The sequence below is a fragment of the Dendrobates tinctorius genome, unplaced genomic scaffold, assembly GCF_039654945.1.
Source record: "Dendrobates tinctorius isolate UK_male_01 unplaced genomic scaffold, ASM3965494v1 ptg000020l, whole genome shotgun sequence".
NCBI classification, from domain to species: domain Eukaryota; kingdom Metazoa; phylum Chordata; class Amphibia; order Anura; family Dendrobatidae; genus Dendrobates; species Dendrobates tinctorius.
The window spans coordinates 18,992,853-19,012,323 of NW_027361688.1; the positions used below are offsets into that span (position 1 = coordinate 18,992,853).

The 19,471-nt window shown below is 45.0% G+C and overlaps 1 protein-coding gene across 2 annotated transcripts in view; it reads right to left on the minus strand.

The window, feature by feature from the left end:
* The window catches only part of ABTB3 (ankyrin repeat and BTB domain containing 3), a 197,622-nt gene extending 179,059 nt beyond the window's left edge, over positions 1–18,563 (minus strand). For both annotated transcript variants that reach the window (XM_073567817.1, XM_073567816.1), the window contains exon 1: positions 17,477–18,563. In XM_073567817.1, the coding sequence (XP_073423918.1) occupies positions 17,477–18,344 (868 nt within the window). In that variant the 5' untranslated portion in view covers positions 18,345–18,563. The remainder of the gene's footprint in view (positions 1–17,476) is intronic.
* Between the last annotated feature and the right edge of the window lie 908 nt (positions 18,564–19,471).

A 19,471-nucleotide genomic window follows, 5' to 3' on the forward strand; every position in this document is an offset into this window, starting at 1 on the left:
TTCTGTGGCCTCCTAATGTATGGGACATAATGGCAGAAAAAAGACGAGCTGGTCATGCCTGATCCTTTATTCCTTGGGAGATCCTGAACTAGAAACAACAGCACTACTTGTGGCCATGGCTGGTACTACAGTTCAAGCCCACGCGCTAAGTTTGGCATGAACTGTAGTACCAGACACAAACACAGGAGCGGCGCTGTGTCTGGTACAGTAGTGAAAGGGCTGTGGCTCTCCAATAGAAGGCAAACCCCGCTTTGTAAAATAATAAGGATATTTAAGGCCTATCCTTAAAATGAGACACCAATTTAAAATCCCAGCTTTTAATGAAGACATGTCACTTGCCATAAACATATTTTTTTTTACCTAGTGTAAATGCCACTGTTCTCCTGAATCCGACGATATTTTTATTTCGTTTCTACGCCCTTCCGTTCCTGAGATACGGCCTCCTCTTCTCTACAAGGAAATCGAGTCTATTTAGACAACTGGGTGTGGTCCTGAACAACACGCCCACAGAAAAAAATGTAAGAAGACACCCACTTGTCTTATAAGACTAGATTTAGATACAGGGAAGAAAGGGCCGTATCTCTGGAACGGAAAGGCGTAGGAAAAAAAGAAAAACAACGCCGGATTCAGGAGAACAGCGGCATTAACACCAGGGCGAGAAAAATGACTTATTTATGGCAAGTGACAGGTCCCTTTAACAAAACAACACACAGTTTTTCGTTCACAATGTATGCTCTGCTGTGAAGGGCCTACCCACACGATGTACGGCACATTTGGGATCATTTCTTTCCTAGATCTTCTCACCCTGCCCTTGTTTTCATCTCCGTACCAGATGGTGAATGCCAACATATTATACTGAAAACCATCCTACATGGGTCAAGTTACACACAGACGACAAATACGCCCCAGCTCGGAGGAGAAAGCATAACAGACTACGCAATATCCATCCAGGCAGGACGGAGAACAGGAGTTATCATTTCACTGAACACCTAGTCCAAAGGTTCTAAATCAAAAACAGCAATTTTGGCACCGGGCCAGCCTCCTGATACAACACAGAAACTGCTGAAATATAAGAAGGCGTTTTACTACAGCCAATACTTCATAAGGCCAGAGAGCCGAAGTCTGCTGCTTTGTGTCTGTGCATGGTAACAGTGATGACAGGCAATGGTGGAATAATTTATAGCTCTTGGATGAAAAGTGGGGAGGCACATGAATTCCTTAAAAAAAAATAAATAAATAACTCCCCTGGTCCACAGTGTTGTACCTGCACTAAAAGAGTGAACATATTTTACAGATGTTATTAGTTGTACACTGAGAAATTATTCAGCTTTCTTATATACTTTGCATTTCCTGCCATTTTCAAGGTCTCTGCTTACTGAAATTACAAAAAAATATATATTTTTTTACCTGGTGTAAATGCCGCTGCTCTCCCGAATCCGGCGTTGTTTTTCTTTTGTTCCTACGCCTCTCCGTTCCCGAGATATGGCCTCTTCTTTCCATTTTTGTAAATCAGTTATTTTTTTTTTAGGCAAGTGGGCGTGTGCCTCAATACTTCCCTGTGGGCGTATTCTTGGAAACTGCGCCCAGTTGGCTCATAAAAAACCTACAGTGAAGAGGAGGCCGTATCTCAGGAACAGAGAGGCGCAGGAACAAAAGAAAAACAGCGCCGGATTCGGGAGAACAGCGGCATTTACACCATGTTACTTGGCTCCAAGGTTGATCCTGGTCAAGTGATAAACTAAATAAAAAAATAGGTAGATTTCAACATTCCCGATCCTTTTTTCCCCCCCAGGAGATGTTGTACCAGACCCAGAAGCTATCTCTCATCTGTGGCCCTCCCTCGTAATATAGATTAGGTACATTCATGAAAATAGTGCGAAGCTGCAGTAGCAGATATGGCCACACATAGGGGAGGGCAGTGTAACATATAATAAAAAATAAGTCAACATTTTCTAATGACTTAATATAGAAAACTACAACCTCAAAAATTGTAAAAATACCTAAAAAAACATTCAAATTTTTTTTACATGCTAAGTAATTGTTTGTGGTGGAGAACTAAGGCCTTATTCACACGTCAGCGTTTGTCGTCTAGGTGCTGTTAGTCGGCGACATGTCCTACTGTGGTTTGCTTTGCAGACAGAACTCACCCCGTCAAGTGAAAAATAAAATCGACAGCGCACCCCTGGCATCCAAGTGTTGCCCATTTTCTACCAACTGGATGACGCATGGACGGTAAAAATGGAGACAAGAATGAAAAAAATGCCCTTTACATGGATATATAATGTACGATAAGGACAATTATTAAGGCTTAATGCAGTCAAAGATCAAACCTTCCACATGAAAAATTTCACATTTTTCTGTGCCCGCATCTTCCACCATCTGTAAAGTTTATTAACAATTACCTAGGCTTCAGCATGAGAAATATTCCCAATATCGCCATCATTTTTTTCACTCGGATAAAGCACAAGGGGGTAATTCCGGGACTGTGTAAGGCATTAAATACACTTTCATTTACTTGCTCACTGCACGGTGTCCCTAATGCTTTATAACGTGTGTATTTTAGGGAGAATAGATAACCGCCTGTAAAACCATTTAATTGTTAGCAATGCTTTAACCCGAGCTCCACAGTACCATGGATACCGAACACTTTTCATGGTCGAGTGTTAGCTGACAGCAAGCTTATTAAAATAGAAATTAGCATGGTAGTCGCACGCAACATACTTGCGTGAAACGGAGTTCTGTTCTGTTGTCATGCTCCATCTCCCATTAGGTATACTGTCAAGCTGAAATTAAGGCAAAGTCATGGTGGGGGGTCAAAAGCGGTAAGATGCACGCCAAAATTTCCATTCATCCCCAAAAAACTGCTCTGCAAAGTTCTGTTCAATGCCTTATGATCATTACCCTGTTCGTGGTTGGGCCCTAACTATCCCTGCTTCCAAAGGTACCACTAAAGGTGAGGAGGTTTGGGCCACCAGCCTTACTGTTCTCCTGTTATTCTGTAAGCTGTCCCAGGCCTGGGACAGATATGCATGAGTATCAACACGTAAGACAGACAGGGATAACAGAAAAGCCACAAACCTACAAAAAACATTCACCAAAGGGAAGGATAGGAATGTACCAACCAAATGGGAATAGGACAATGAGGAAAGAATTTGGAACACCCAAAAACAGCACAAAACAATCTCCAATTCAGCAGAGCATCTCCAAGAGGAGTTAGGAAGCAAAGCTTTCACTGGCAAGGAAGAGAAGGTCTGGCCAGGTTTTAAAGGGAGAGGGTATGACCAGATCAGAAGCAGCTGAAATGGAGCTGCATGTTTATGACCAGCACAGAAAGGGTCGTTAGCCTCTTCAGCACCAAACGAAAGCAAATCCATTTAATATGAAACACAAACACACAGGCCAAATGGAAGATCTGCGATTCACAATAAGTAGTGATCTTCTAACCCCAAATCTGCCAGGAGGATGTGACACACTCGTGACCCTGCCATCACCACTTGCTACAGATCTCCGATACATGGCTCTCTAGCTGTTGCGATACTACAATGTCCATCATGTCCATAGTTTTGCAACAGCCGGAAAGAAATCGGTTGGAGCCCTTCAAAGTTCTACTCACATGAGGTCAGTTCTGTTAGTTTTTAATGGTTGAGATAGTGGATGAATTCTGTCCCAAGTTTTCCTGATGTTTTTTCTGACTTTCTAGCCTAAAATATTAAAAGCACACAATTTTTTAATGTTTTTTTTTTTACCCGATATTAATGATACACTTTTCCACAGCTTCAACATACTCGTAGAATCCTCAGCCACCACCAGAGGGAATTTGCGAGCTTACCGCATACACATAATACATTGAACTCAATAATAAAACAGTATGCAGAAAGCCCCCGAGCTCCCTCTAGTGGTGACTACAGGAAGCCAGAATTTTACCATTTATCTTTTATGTCTATGCAGGGGATTTGGTTCTCTACATCAGAAAAGCAGATGTCTGATGGATATAATAATATAACAGGTATAAAAGGTATATAAAAAAAGATATAAAAGGTATCAACCACGGAGGACTCTCAAATTTTAATAATGATATAACAAGAAAATAACCCAAAAAAAGCTAAAATAAAATATTGTTACAGGTGAACATAGAAAAGTATTGGTACATTTGTCACACTTTTTTTTTTCTTAAATAGGAGCAGATCTGCGGCACCCAGGATTGGCCATTGAGGAAGTTGTGATGTTCTGTATGAAGTGAACCGATCAAAGAAGCTCAGATCTGAGGTGCTGTTTGTTGGGTAATTTGCACTAGAAAACTCATATTAGCAGTTTATTTTTGCTTTTGTACAAAAAAAATTTGCCTTTTTCAGACTCGCTACAGGGTCAAACCATCTTTACGGTGTAAAGACGATTACAAACAGCCCCATAAATCTCAGCTTCCTTTATCCGTAATTTGGTGGAGAGTGGACATTTTTAGGTTTTTTCTTTTTTAAATAGGTGTTTATAGGCCATGGACTGAGCATGATCATTGATCGTGGCGGTTAGCAGGAACTTGCAATACAAGATACGGGCTCTAGGGGTACTAATCTTTTCATCTTCAATATTTTGCTGCGGTTTTACACACAATGTTTAATCTGATTATTTAGAAAAAAAACGGTTTTGAAACTGGTAAAAATGAATGTGATGAACAAAGATAAAGCAGTGCAAAAATGAAAAAAAAAATGAAATAAAATAAATGAAGCCACTTCCGCTGGGAAATGTTATCACTTGAGTGGTTTCTGAGCTGAGACAATGTAAGGAGCACGGCCTGGGAACAATATTGTGCTGAAATTTTGCCAGAATTCGAGCTACTACAAACCCATAGGGGCAGAATTAACATGTGAGAAAGGAAAAGCTTTGTCACGCGTCAAAATGTTGCCTGCCTGAGGAAAGAGAGTTATTATCCTTATAGGAATTAAAGGGTCCTGGTCACATAGCTCGGTCAGTAGCGAGCAAGTAGAGATAAAGGATATAACAAAATCCTGTCACCGATTGGATGAAATCTACAGAAAATTTAAAATATACCAAACCTTAAAATAGCAAAAGTGCCCCTAAATCTGGAGGGCCATAGTTCCTTCTGGAATAAATAATCACATTATTGTAGGGTATATCGATGATCTTCAACATGATGGCATCATTTATGGTGACACATTAGGTTATGGCGGGTTATATGGTAAGATTTTGGGAATAAGTGTAAAATCTGTAAATGGGCCTTTTTCTTTCGATGACAGGGTTCGGCAGACTCCAATAGGGTACGTCTGCTATCGTACCACATATAGATAATGATTTCGGACAGCTTGGTTTCCCGGTCTAGTAGTCATAGATTTTTTTTTTTAATTCCCAGAAGAGTTATCAAATCTCCTGCCTCCTCCCAGTTACCAGAGATTCTGGAAGTTTCTTATGTGGAAGGGGTGTGGTATTAAAAGGGGGTGGCTAACGGGTGCAAAAGGGGGGAAAAATCCCACACTTGCCAACACTCTTGGAACGTCCCGGAGAGAAGGCTCCCAAAAGAAGGGGAGACTTCACAAACTTACGGGAAAAGGTATCAAATCTCTTGAATCCTCCTGGAGGCGGAAAGAAGAGCATTTTTTCTGTAGGGAAGGGGTGTAGCCTAAAAGGGGTAGGCTAATGGGGTTGCAAAAGGGAGGAAAATCCCATACTTGCCAACACTCTTGAAACGTCCCAGAGAGAAGGCTCCCAAAATAAGGGGAGACTTCACACATGGGAAAAGTTATCAAATCTCTTGAATCCTCCCGGAAAGAAGAGCTTGCGGAGGTTTTTCTGTATGGAAGGGGTGTAGCCTAAAAGGGGGAAGCTAATGGGGTTGTAAAAGGGGGGGGGAAATTTCATACTTGACAACTCTCCTAGAATGTTCAAAAGGCTTGTGAAAGAAGGTAAGACACTCACACTTACGGAATAGTTATCAAATCTCATAAATCCTACCTAAATCTCCTGGAGAGAAGAGTTTATGGAGGTTTCTCTTGTGTTAGGGGTGTGGCCTAAGAGGGGAATAACTAGGTAAAAAAGGTATAACCCCATACTTCCCAAAACTCCTGGGATGTCCCTGAGACTCCTTGGTTTCCCGGTCTAGTAGTCATAGATTTTTTTTTGAATTCCCAGAAGAGTTATCAAATCTCCTGCCTCCTCCCAGTTACCAGAGATTCTGGAAGTTTCTTATGTGGAAGGGGTGTGGTATTAAAAGGGGGTGGCTACCGGGTGCAAAAGGGGGGAAAAATCCCACACTTGCCAACACTTTTGGAACGTCTCGGAGAGAAGGCTCCCACAAGAAGGGGAGACTTCACAAACTTACGGGAAAAGTTATCAAATCTCTTGAATCCTCCTGGAGGCGGAAAGAAGAGCGTTTTTTCTGTATGGAAGGGGTGTAGCCTAAAAGGGGTAGGCTTAATGGGGTTGCAAAACGGAGGAAAATACCATACTTGCCAACACTCTTGAAACGTCCCAGAGAGAAGGCTCCCAAAATAAGGGGAGACTTCACACATGGGAAAAGATATCAAATCTCTTGAATCCTCCCGGAAAGAAGAGCTTGCGTTGGTTTTTCTGTATGGAAGGGGTGTAGTCTAAAAGGGGGAAGCTAATTGGGTTGTAAAAGGGGGGGGGGAATTTCATACTTGACAACTCTCCTAGAATGTTCAAAAGGCTTGTGAAAGAAGGTAAGACACTCACACTTACGGAAGAGTTATCAAATCTCATAAATCCTACCTAAATCTCCTGGAGAGAAGAGTTTATGGAGGTTTCTCTTGTGTTAGGGGTGTGGCCTAAGAGGGGAATAACTAGGTAAAAAAGGTATAACCCCATACTTCGCAAAACTCCTGGGATGTCCCTGAGACTCCTTGGTTTCCCGGTCTAGTAGTCATAGATTTTTTTTGAATTCCCAGAAGAGTTATCAAATCTCCTGCCTCCTCCCAGTTACCAGAAATTCTGGAAGTTTCTTATGTGGAAGGGGTGTTGTATTAAAAGGGGGTAGCTAACGGGTGCAAAAGGGGGGAAAAATCCCACACTTGCCAACACTCTTGGAACGTCCCGGAGAGAAGGCTCAGAAAATAAGGGGAGACTTCACAAACTTACGGGAAAAGTTATCAAATCTCTTGAATCCTCCTGGAGGAGGAAAGAAGAGCGTTTTTTCTGTATGGAAGGGGTGTAGCCTAAAAGGGGTAGGCTAATGGCGTTGCAAAAGGGAGGAAAATCCCATACTTGCCAACACTCTTGAAACGTCCCAGAGAGAAGGCTCCCAAAAGAAGGGGAGACTTCACATATGGGAAAAGTTTTCAAATCTCTTGAATCCTCCCGGAAAGAAGAGCTTGCAGAGGTTTTTCTGTATGGAAGGGGTGTAGCCTAAAAGGGGTAGGCTAATGGGGTTGCAAAAGGGAGGAAAATCCCATACTTGCCAACACTCTTGAAACGTCCCAGAGAGAAGGCTCCCAAAAGAAGGGGAGACTTCACACATGGGAAAAGTTATCAAATCTCTTGAATCCTCCCGGAAAGAGCTTGCAGAGGTTTTTCTGTATGGAAGAGGTGTAGCCTAAAAGGGGAAAGCTAATGGGGTTGTAAAAGGGGGGGAAAATCTCATACTTGACAACACTCCTAGAATGTTCAAAAGGCTTGTGAAAGAAGGTAAGACCTCTCACACTTACGGAAGAGTTATCAAATCTCATAAATCCTACCTAAATCTCCTGGAGAGAAGAGTTTATGGAGGTTTCTTTTGTGTTAGGGGTCTGGCCTAAGAGGGGAATAACTAGGTAAAAAAAAGGTATAACCCCATACTTCCCAAAACTCCTGGGTGGGATGTCCCTGAGACTCCTGAAAGAAGGAGATACCTCAAAGACTCCTAGAACTTAGTTATCTAGTCTGCATCCTATCAGAAGCCAGAGCTTCTGAAGGTCACTTATGTGGAAGGGGTGTTGTCTAAAAGGGTGTGAATAACGGGTGTAAAAGGGGGAATAATCCCTTACTTGCCAACTCTCCTGGAATGTCCCTGAGGCTTCTGAAAAGAGATACCTCTCAGACTCCAAGAAGAGTTATCAAATGTCCTGCATCCTCCCAAAAACCAGATCTTCCAGAGCTTTCTTATGTGGAAGGAGTGTGGCCTTAAATGGCGTGGCTACTAGGGAGTAAAAGGGGGGAAAAATCTCTTAGAAGGGGGTACCTCGCGGAAGAGTTATCAAATCTGTTGACTCCTCTCAGAAACCAGAGATTCTGGACGTTTCTTCAGTGGAAGGGGTGTGACCTAAAAGTGGAGCAGCTATTGGGGCAAAAAGGGGTATAATCCCATACTCTCGAAAGAGTTATCAAATCTCTTGATTCCTCCCGAAACCTGGAAAGCAGAGTTTCCGGAGGTTTCTTCTGAAGAAGAGTTGTGGCTATGGGTGAAACAAGGAATCATCCCATACTTGCCGACTCTTCTGGCATGTCCAAAGGTTCACAGAAGAAGAGACCTCCTGGACTCCCTGAAGAGCTATCAAATCTTCTGATTCCTCCTAGAAACCACAGCTTGCCAAAGTTTCTTCAGTGGAAGGGGTGTGGTCTATTGGTGGTGCAGTTTCTTTTACGGTATGTGAAGACCCATATTTCTAATGATACCCGTGGTCTGCTGGGGTAAGTGACGGAGTCAGCGACTTTGTGCTCCGTCACAACTCTTAACAGTATGCGTGTCTTGAGAACACAGGTTCTGCTAACAACATAGCAGACAAGGCAGTCAAAGAAGAGACAGGCCCTTCCAGCAATTGCCAGAATTGCCAGATGGCCAGTCCGGTCCTGGTTATCACTAAACGTGGAAATAGGTGGTAACTTTCTATCTTGGTGTAAACCCTTTAAATATAGTTTTTGCATATTTAGAATGTTAAAAACGTCTATATTCATCAGAAGCTTCTCCTAATATATTCCGAATAACTACATACATTTTATTTCTAATTATCTATAGTGAGTACATGTTCTGCTGCGCTCCTGACAGCATGTACTCACATAGATCCCGGTTCACAGGGGAAACACACATGATAATTTCCCTATCTCAGGCACACACATGAGCAAGACAATTAGCCTTAGTATGTTTGTAATGCGTGAGCCGAAACAGGAGAGCAAAGAGATAGAAAGATAGATAATAGATAGGTAGAACTGAAACTATTCTACACGCAGGAGACTGCCGGAACATATGTAGAATCCCAGTGAGAGCTGTTCCCTATGTGCGGAGAAGAGAGCGCTCCCTGGCAGTCTCTCAGTGCACTCACTCTAAGCCCTGGGGCATTGGGGGATTAGAGGTGAACTGACATGCTTACATTCGCCGGGTCCAGTGCCAGGGGCCACATGCTTCCTTTCGTGCCTGTAGCAGGGGTCTGAGGCACGTTACTCTGATCAGATATTTAGCCTGGAATTCTGACATTTCAGACCTTCTTTATTTGCGGCGTCGATGGCTGAGAACCAGATTTTGTTTTTTTGGGGTTTTTTTTGCCTAATCGGAACTAAAAATCTATCGGAATGACATGCTGACAACAGAAAAAGGAAGTTGTTACATCTTTTATTGGGTGTTTCCAAGTTAAAATAGTCATAAAGTGAACACGCGTTACACGGGGACACCCACACACGTAACAATGGCCTGGCCACATGTAGTCCACACCAGATTATGACTCATGACCTCAACTTCATGGCCCCATGTGTCATTCAACAGGTCAGCCAGGACGTGTGAACACTGAGTATTTTCTAGATTTCTTGATGTTATGGGACTTTCCTTCTATTTTTTATGGACTTCTTCTTCAGTGCCCACTGGGCTTTCCATACCTTCAATAAAATTTTTCTTAACACCCCCATTCATTAGCAGAGTGTCCCTCATGACTACCCAAATCTCATGACTACGAAAAAATCTGGATTAGTAGAGACTGACAATAGCTAACATATATTAATAAAATGTCACAAACACATATGGGATAGAGATAGAACGATATTTGTATATTCAGTCATTCAGCCATGTCCCTCAGAAAGAAGCCTACACAGAAGACAAAGAGCAAAGGAGCTGAGAAAACCCTATCAGAAAAGAAAAAATGGGGTCTTCCCAGTTCTTTGGTGTTGAGCAACCTCAGCCCATCCCATGACAAGAACCCAGAACTTGTTTGTCCACCTCCTTTTCATCTCTCATAGCATCAAGGAGCATGACAACCCATTAACCTAATCCAAGACCATTTTCTCTATCATACCTTGAAGCCTACTGAAATATGTCCTCACTCGACCTATAATTGTGTGAAGAACATCTTGGCACACAACTTCCAGAAGATTGGCAGGAACACCATACAAATATCTGAGATGGGACAATATTTGTATATTAAACCATTCACTCTTTTTCCTGAGATAACAGAGACACAAAGGGGCTGAGAATGCCCTACGGGAAAAGTAAAAATGGGGTCTTCCCTTGGTGTTCAGTAACCCCAGCCCATCCCAAGTCAAGAACCCAGAACTCGTTTGTCCACCTTCTTTTCATCTTTCATAGTAGAAGGGGCTTCAGAACCTAATCCGAACCCCTTTTCTCCAGTATCCCCAGAAGTAAAATATGTCTAACGTTGCCCTATTCTATAGTGAAGAACATCTTGGCACACAACCATCAAAGTTTGGTACATATATCATCCACAAATATGAGATGGAACAATATTTGCATAATGAGCCACTCGTTAACGTTCCTCAGAAGACAGAGGAGCAAAGAGGCTGTGATAAACACCTTCAGCACGTTCCAAGAATAAAAAAACAGACTAACAACACCTAACATATATTAATAAAATTTCACCCACGTATATGAGATAGAACGATATTTGTATATTTGGTCATGTCTCTCAGAAGCCAACACAGAAGACAGAGAGCAGAGGAGCTGAGAAGATTTTATCAGAAAAGTAAAGATGGAGTCTTCTCCTGAGATTGACCAACCCCAGCTCATCCCAACACAAGAACCTGGGTCTTTTTTGTCTACCTCCTTTTCATCACTCTTAGAAGAAGGGGATCGACAACCTAACCCGAGCCGCTTTTCTCCTTTTCCCCAAAAGCCTGCTAAGATATGTCCACCATGGCCTAGTCTATTATGAAGAACATCTTAGCTCTCATTTTATGAGAACCTTTTGGGAGCTGAAACCCTACCAATGGTCCAAACCAGTAACGTATATATCAAAGATTATAACAGTGCTACTTCTGATGTTGGCTAACTACCAAAACCCCTAAAAACCAGATGGAGGAGATCTTTGTTTGCCTATCTTTGCCTCCATCTCCCACGTTCCTTTGGATATTTTCTCTCTCCCCATGCATGCTACCAACCTACAGTACCTATGGTGTTATGGTCTGTCTCTATGGCACATACATCCTTGCCCTATGTAAAAGGGTCTGACTATATAGTAACTGGTCATGGTACCGTTACTCTTTTAGACCTTTTTATCTTGAGAAATGCCATAGCTCAAAATGGACACCAGGAAGCTGGGTGAGACGTCAAATACAGCTGACATTAGTGATGTCATAGTGAAGTGGCTTCACCGTTGTAATTGTTCCCCATCAATGTGATTCGAAACGACATTTCAGAAAATCCAGATCCACCTTTGACCCAGAGTAGAGTAACAAAAACCTCAATTTGACAAGATAAGGATAAGATCCCAAGAAAGTCATCCAATAGTACAACTCACAATGTTTACACTAATGGACAAGAACTAGAGGCATTCCTGAAAGATGGATCCTGCGCCACTCGGTGATAACTCGTGAAGGAGACGTCCATTATTAGACCGCAAACTTATAACTGAATGATGTATGATATCTCGCCTACACTAATTAGGAGCTACAAAGTGTACAGCAGCCATAGTGTTCAAAACTGTGAAAGCATACAGAATACAAATCAACAGCAAACACATCATGGTAGGAGGTACGTGGAGATGTTCAACAAGGGTCAGTAGTCATTGGGCTGAAATACAGGGGTCAATGGACGTTCTCTTAGAAATATCAGACGTCAAAAATGAATAGACCCTCAAGTACAGTAAATGACAAAAGTGTATCATTGGGTGGACCACAGGTCAAGTGGGCACCATTGACCCAAGTGGCAAGTGTTAGCAATGGCGTCCTAACAACGGAGACTAAAGTCATAATCAAATGGTGGAGGAATGGGGGCACTATTTTTTACAACCTCTTCACAACCTTGGGATTTTCCAATTTTGAGTTTTGTTTTTGGCTCCTCTTCTTCCCTGGGCCATAACTTTTTTCTTTTTCCATCAATATGGCCACGTGAGGGCTTTTTTTTTTGTGGGACGAGTTGTACTTTTGAAGGACATTATTGATTTAACCATATAATATACAACAGGAAAAAAAGGGTATTCTGTCATGCCAACCCATCGGCGCCCCACGATCATGTAACAGGGGTGTCGATGGGCAGGGTTTGTGATGTGCTCCCGTTAAGTGCGAGCAAAATGCTGCTGTCAAAGACTGACAGAGGCATTTAACATGTTAACAGCCGCAGGTGGATCACGATTCCACCCGTGGCTGTTAGAGGAACATGACAACAAATCAGATCAGCTGTCATGTACCGGGAAGGATGGAAGGATGTGGGCTCAGAGCCAGAGCCAGCATGAAAGGGCGTGAAGCGACCTATGACATATCTATACGTCATAGGTTGTGAAGGGATTAAATCCGTCATACGGTTTCAGAGATATGGGCCTTTTTATTTAGTGATACTTTTTATGGTCTTTACCTAGGGGTGTGGCTCACAAGATTAAAAATGAAGAGCCCCAGAGGATCCTGTGAGCCACACCTCCCCCAAGACGATCAAAATTAGCAGTAAATTGCAAAGCCTGTATCTCTGGAACCGTATGGCGGATTTAAAATAAACAAAAAGCGGAATAATCAGGGGAGCCGTGGGACTAAAACATTATCAAAAACTGGCCACTTTTGACCTTATAACAGGTCACCATTAAGGAGAAATGAGGAGAGACATACATACTTGTAGAGCTGGGGTTTGGTCCAGGTTCTTGTAGAGTAGGAGGGTAATGTGACCCCTTGACCGGTTCCTACTCTAGCTAGTGTTATAGAATGTGGGAATAACTTGACGGTGCCTATTTTAAAAGACGATGGGGGTGAACCAGAGGTGAGACCCCCACCCCGTTTACCCAGGCTCAGTACCAGCTGCAAAGTCTGACGCTACGGCTCTTCGGTTAACAGCTGTGACTTTTCTCCTTAGCTTCCACTTGGCACCCTTATAACGGACTACTTCCTAAGAGCTGCCACTTATAACTCACATCAGCCATAGAGAGAGGGGGTGACACTTTTGACAGTGCTGGACTCTCGGGAGTTAAAAACTAAGGATTGGGCAGGTTGATCTCCAACATGCTCAATCTTTCAATCCTGCGATGCCATTGGTGGACTTTCTGGTTTCTTCCACACATACGACCCAAGAAAATGTGAAGCTAGCTTACAAATTCCCAACCTGGGCACAGTATAAAACAGGGGTAAAGACAGGAATAAGATCCATCCCATAATTGTCATATGCTATTACACCAGTTTGGCCACCTCTGTCCATAGGGATGACCCTATGTACTTAAATATCGCCCCCACCACCACCGCGTTCCCCGAAATAAGCGCCATTGATGATGTCATTAAATATGGCTGCACCCCAGGCATGGGGAGGACATCATACACGGTAATGCTGCCACCCAACACTGCAACAGGAACATCAATAACGTGTGTGACATATCACATATCGATGCAGCAGACGTGACACCCAGCCGGTGACTGCACGAGCCGTGACCGACCACAGCGCTGTATGTGTGACTGACGGGGACAAATACTGCAGTGTGTGTGTTACACGAGCGCTCATTGCACCGGCGCATTGGTGCATTGTGTGCTTGTGTGTGTCATGTTCATGGTTGTAAATGTATTATGGTTGTCATTGTGCAAATATTTGTGAGGTTCCATAGAGATCTGCCAGATAATGACTGCAAATGTGTGTGTACACAGAGTATGTGAGTATACGTGTGTGCGCATAGAGTATGCATGTGTGTACATTGGGTATGTGTGTGTGTACACAGAGTATGTGTGTACATAGAGTATCTGTGTATGTGTGTGTACAGAGTATGTGTGTGTACATCAAGTATATGTGTACACAGAGTATGTATGTGTGTGTACATATATGTGTGTATATGTGTGTGTACATAGAGTATATGTGTACATAAGAGTATGTCTGTACATAGAGTATGTGTGTACATAGAGTATGTGTGTACATAGTGTATGTGTGTGTACATAGAATATGTGTGTGCCTAGAGTATGTGTGTACATAGAGTATATTTGACTGTGTGTGTACATAAAGTCGATGTCTGTGTATACACAGAATGCATATTTGTATGTGAAGGTATATTTGTGAGTGTGTGTCTGCCCATAGCATGTATGAGTGTGTATATGTGTACACATGGTATATATGTATAGTTATATGTGTGTATACAGATTGTATGTGTGCGTGTATATACAGGATGTATGTGCCTTTGTACACACAATTCTTATGGGTGTGTGTACACAGGTTGTGTGTTTGTGTGAGTTTACCCAAAGTATGTATGTTTACCCAGCTTGTGTACTTATATGTGTACACAGGTTGTATGTGTGTGCACATAGGCTTTATGTGTTTGTACATAAAATGAATGTCTGTGCACACAAGATGTATGCAGGTGTACTTAGGTCGCATGTGTGTGCACAGGAAGTATGTGCGTGTAAAAAAGATGTATGTATTTGTGCACAGGATGTATGAGTGTGTACACAGGTTGTGAGTATGAGAAGCTGTGTGCACAGGATGTGTACACCCTAATGTCCTGATATATGTGTGTGTACACAGGGTGTGTGTGCGCCTGAACAGGATGTCTGAGTCTGTACACCTTGATATATATGTGTGTGTGCAGAGGATGTATGTGTGTCTGTTTGTAAAGAGGATGTATGTGTACACCTTGATATATGTGTGTGTGTGTACACAGGATGTGTGTATGTGTAGAGAGGATGTTTCTGTACAGACGATGTATGTGTGTACATCCTGATATATGTATATGTGTACACAGGTTGTATGTGTGTGTGTACACCCTGATATATTTGTATGTACAGAGGATGTATGTCTGTACACGCTGATATATGTGTGTGTATACAGAATGTGTGTGTATCTACACAGGATATATGTGTGTGTACACCCTGCTATATTTGTGTGCGCACAGAGGATGTGTGTGTCTACACAGGAGGTATGTGTGTGTACATACAGGGGATGTATATGTGTACACCCTGATATATGTGTGTGTACACAGGATGTATGTGTGTACAGGGGATGTATGCGTGTCTGTAGTCCCTGATGTATGTTTGTGTACACCGTGATGTATGTGTGTGTACAGAGGATGTATGTGTGTCTACACAAGAGGTAAGTGTGTGTACAGAGGATTTATGTATGTGTACACCGTGATGTATGTGTGTGTGTAAAGAGGATGCATATTGTGTACACCTTGATATATGTGCATGTAAACAGGATGTAAGTGTGTGTACAGAGGATGTACTGTATGTGTGTACAGGGTTGTATGTGTGTGTACTCCCTGATGTATGTGTGTGTACACCGTGATGTATGTGTGTAGAGGATGTATATGTGTGTATACTGTGATGTATCTATGTGTAGTCCCTAATGTACGAGTGTGTACAGAGGATGTATATGTATGTACACAGGATGTACATGTGTGTGTACAGAGGATGTATATATATGTATGTACACAGGATGTACATGTGTGTGTACAGAGGATGTATATATATGTATGTACACAGGATGTACATGTGTGTGTACAGAGGATGTATATATATGTATGTACACAGGATGTACATGTGTGTGTACAGAGGATGTATATGTGTGTACACCGTGATGTATCTGTGTGTAGTCCCTAATGTACGTGTGTGTACACAGGATGTATGTGTGTACAGAGGATATGTGTGTGTGTACACTGTGATGTGTGTGTACAGAGGATGTATATGTGTGTACACAGGATGTATGTGTGTACAGAGGATACGTGTGTGTGTACACTGTGATGTGTGTGTACACAGGATGTACATGTGTGTACAGAGGATGTATGTGTGTGTACACAGGCTGTATATATATGTATGTACACAGGATGTACATGTGTGTGTACAGAGGATGTATATGTGTGTACACCGTGATGTATCTGTGTGTAGTCCCTAATGTACGTGTGTGTACACAGGATGTATGTGTGTACAGAGGATATGTGTGTGTGTACACTGTGATGTGTGTGTACAGAGGATGTATATGTGTGTACACAGGATGTATGTGTGTACAGAGGATATGTGTGTGTGTACACTGTGATGTGTGTGTACAGAGGATGTATATGTGTGTACACAGGATGTACATGTGTGTGTACGGAGGATGTATATGTGTGTACACCGTGATGTATCTGTGTGTAGTCCCTAATGTACGTGTGTGTACACAGGATGTATGTGTGTACAGAGGATATGTGTGTGTGTACACTGTGATGTGTGTGTACAGAGGATGTATATGTGTGTACACAGGATGTATGTGTGTACAGAGGATACGTGTGTGTGTACACTGTGATGTGTGTGTACACAGGATGTACATGTGTGTACAGAGGATGTATGTGTGTGTACACAGGCTGTGTGTGCGCCGGGTGGAATGTGTGTATAGGTAGATGCCCACAGACTGTGTTTGTACATTTCCCGTCACCATATGGCAGCATATCTCCGCACTGCCTATATGTATACAGTATATATTGTACATTTACCTACAGGTTCTACGTCAATCGACATAACAAACATCAGCGACACAGAGCGGCGGTGGCGACAGCACGGATAAAGAATGCCATTCATTCCCCGCAGACGAGACACCCAGTGTGAGACACCTACGAATGTGTGCAGCATACAATCTGCCTGTGAGAGCACGCCACCGAAAAAAAAGCCTGGGGAGCATGGTGTCCGCCTGCATTCACTGTGCCAATGTGAGTACACATCCCCGAGACCATCAGCATCCAGCCTGCATGAGCAGCCCCCCGCGCTGCAGACCCCCACTCCAAACCAGTGCAATCATCGATCAGGTGGGAAGCGGAGAATTGATTGACTATTGGTAACGCCATAATAAAACCAGTGGGCACTGGGAATGGAGGGGGAGGGGGGCATCCATTCTCTATACAGGTGTGTCACCACCTGCAGTGACTACTGGGGCATGGGGGGGGGTTTACATCCATCCTGACGCATGCAGATGTGCCGGATTCCTGGGGGTGGTCTATTACAGGATGCGACTGGCCATAATCCCGTAATTAAAAAAAAGGCACCGATCACAGGTAACGACCAAATAAAATGAGATCATCCGTCGGTGAAAGCGGTGTAACCCTTTAAATGCCACGCTTGGGTTGAAGGCACCTGGAATATCAACGAGACCCCCTATAGACTCGCTACTACTCACCACTGGCATTTTTACCGCATATAAGGTGCTGGAAAGGTTGGAGAAGACCCCATAGCTCCGAATCGTTGTTGATCGCCTGTTCTAGGGATTCTGCGGTAAAGTTCGGCGCCTCGTTCTCCTTTTCGGGGCGAGGTATGGCCAAGACCCTCTTGTAGATTTCTTTGAAGAGGGTCTCCACGCAGGCGGTCAGGTAGATGGCGGAGTGTTCGTGGATCCTGAGGGCCACCCTACTGTCCACCATCCACCGGTAGAACTTGCCGACGGAAAAAGTCAAGCCGCAGCGCAACGACTTGCCCCGACTGAGTCTGTCCCCGGTGCTCATGTTGTAGAGGGACAGGGCGCTAAGGGTCGACGCCGTGCAACCGGACGATAGCGACCAAGCCAGGACGATCTCCATGGCGCTTTGGATCTCGTACTTGGTGCATTTGGCAAATCTTAGGCTCAGGCGTTGAGCCTCTTTGGCGATCCTTACGAGAGAGCGGCTGACCAGGGTGGACAACTTGGAGAGGACATCTCGGCCGGCGTTGGCGGTGGTGGTCAGGATCTGCTCCTTCTTCAGGAGGGCTTCTACCTCCTCAAGGCTCCAGGGGACTTCCTCAAGGTCAGGCAGCCTGGAGCACTGTCCTGAGCAGTCCAGGACCTCCGACTCTTCAGCCAGGACAGTATTGACCGTGTCAAAGCTGTTGTGTCTACTGTGCATGGAGTCAGTTAGTAGCCAGCAGTGTCCTCCATGGGCGTAAGCGACCGGGTGAGAATCGGAACACAGGGACAAGTTGGAAGACCTGATGGAATCAGCAGCACCACCATAACCAGAATCCAGGGTCAAATCTTCCAGAGTCCTCACAGCTGTCTTACCTCTTCTTGCCATAACTGCACTTCATACTGCACCAGGGGAAACGAAAAAGAGGAGCCACCGATGCAGATGTTTCTCTTAAAGGGATGACACCCCTTGAAGGGAAATAAAAAAAAGCCAAGATGCAAGATTCTTCTGGATCCAAGAAAAAAGGGAAAAAAAATGCTCCGAAGTCCGATGTGACTGCGTTATCTCCCCCCAGAGCGGAGCTCTCTGCACTGCATCACACAGAGCGGCGAGAGGAGGCTGACGGAGGCGGGGCTGGGGTCCGGGGGCGGGGCCTGCGCGAGGGGACAACACTGCTCCGGCCAATGGGGAGGCGGCAGTGACAAGAGGTGGAATGTCAGTGAGCGGCGGGGATAGAGACTGGCAGAGATGTGAGCGGGGAGCACGGCGGACCGGGGGGGTGGGGGGAACACGGCGGACCGGGGGTTGTGCGGGGAGCACGGAGGACCGGGGGGGTGTGCGGGGAGAACGGAGGACCGGGGGTGTGTTCGGGGAGCAGGGCGGACCGGGGGGTGTTCGGGGAGCACGGAGGACCGGGGGGGGTGTGCGGGGAGCACGGCGGACCGGGGGGTGTTCGGGGAGCACGGAGGACCGGGGGGGGGTGCGGGGAGCAAGGAGGACCGGGGGGGGTGTGCGGGGAGCACGGCGGACCGAGGTGTGTGCGGGGAGCACGGCGGACCGGGGGGTGTTCGGGGAGCACGGAGGACCGGGGGGGGGTGTGCGGGGAGCACGGCGGACCGAGGTGTGTGCGGGGAGCACGGCGGACCGGGGGGTGTTCAGGGAGCACGGAGGACCGGGGGGGTGTGCGGGGAGCACAGAGGACCGGGGGGGTGTGCGGGAGCACGGCGGACCGAGGTGTGTGCGGGGAGCACGGCGGACCGGGGTGTGTGCGGGGAGCGCGGCGGACCGGGGGGTGTTCGGGGAGCACGGAGGACCGGGGGGGTGTGTGCGGGCTGCACGGCGGACCGGGGGGGGTGTGCGGGGAGCATGGCGGACCGAGGTGTGTGCGGGGAGAACGGAGGACCGGGGGGTGTGCGGGGAGCACGGCGGACCGAGGTGTGTGCGGGGAGCGCGGCGGACCGAGGTGTGTGCGGGGAGCACAGAGGACCGGGGGGTGTGCGGGGAGCACGGAGGAT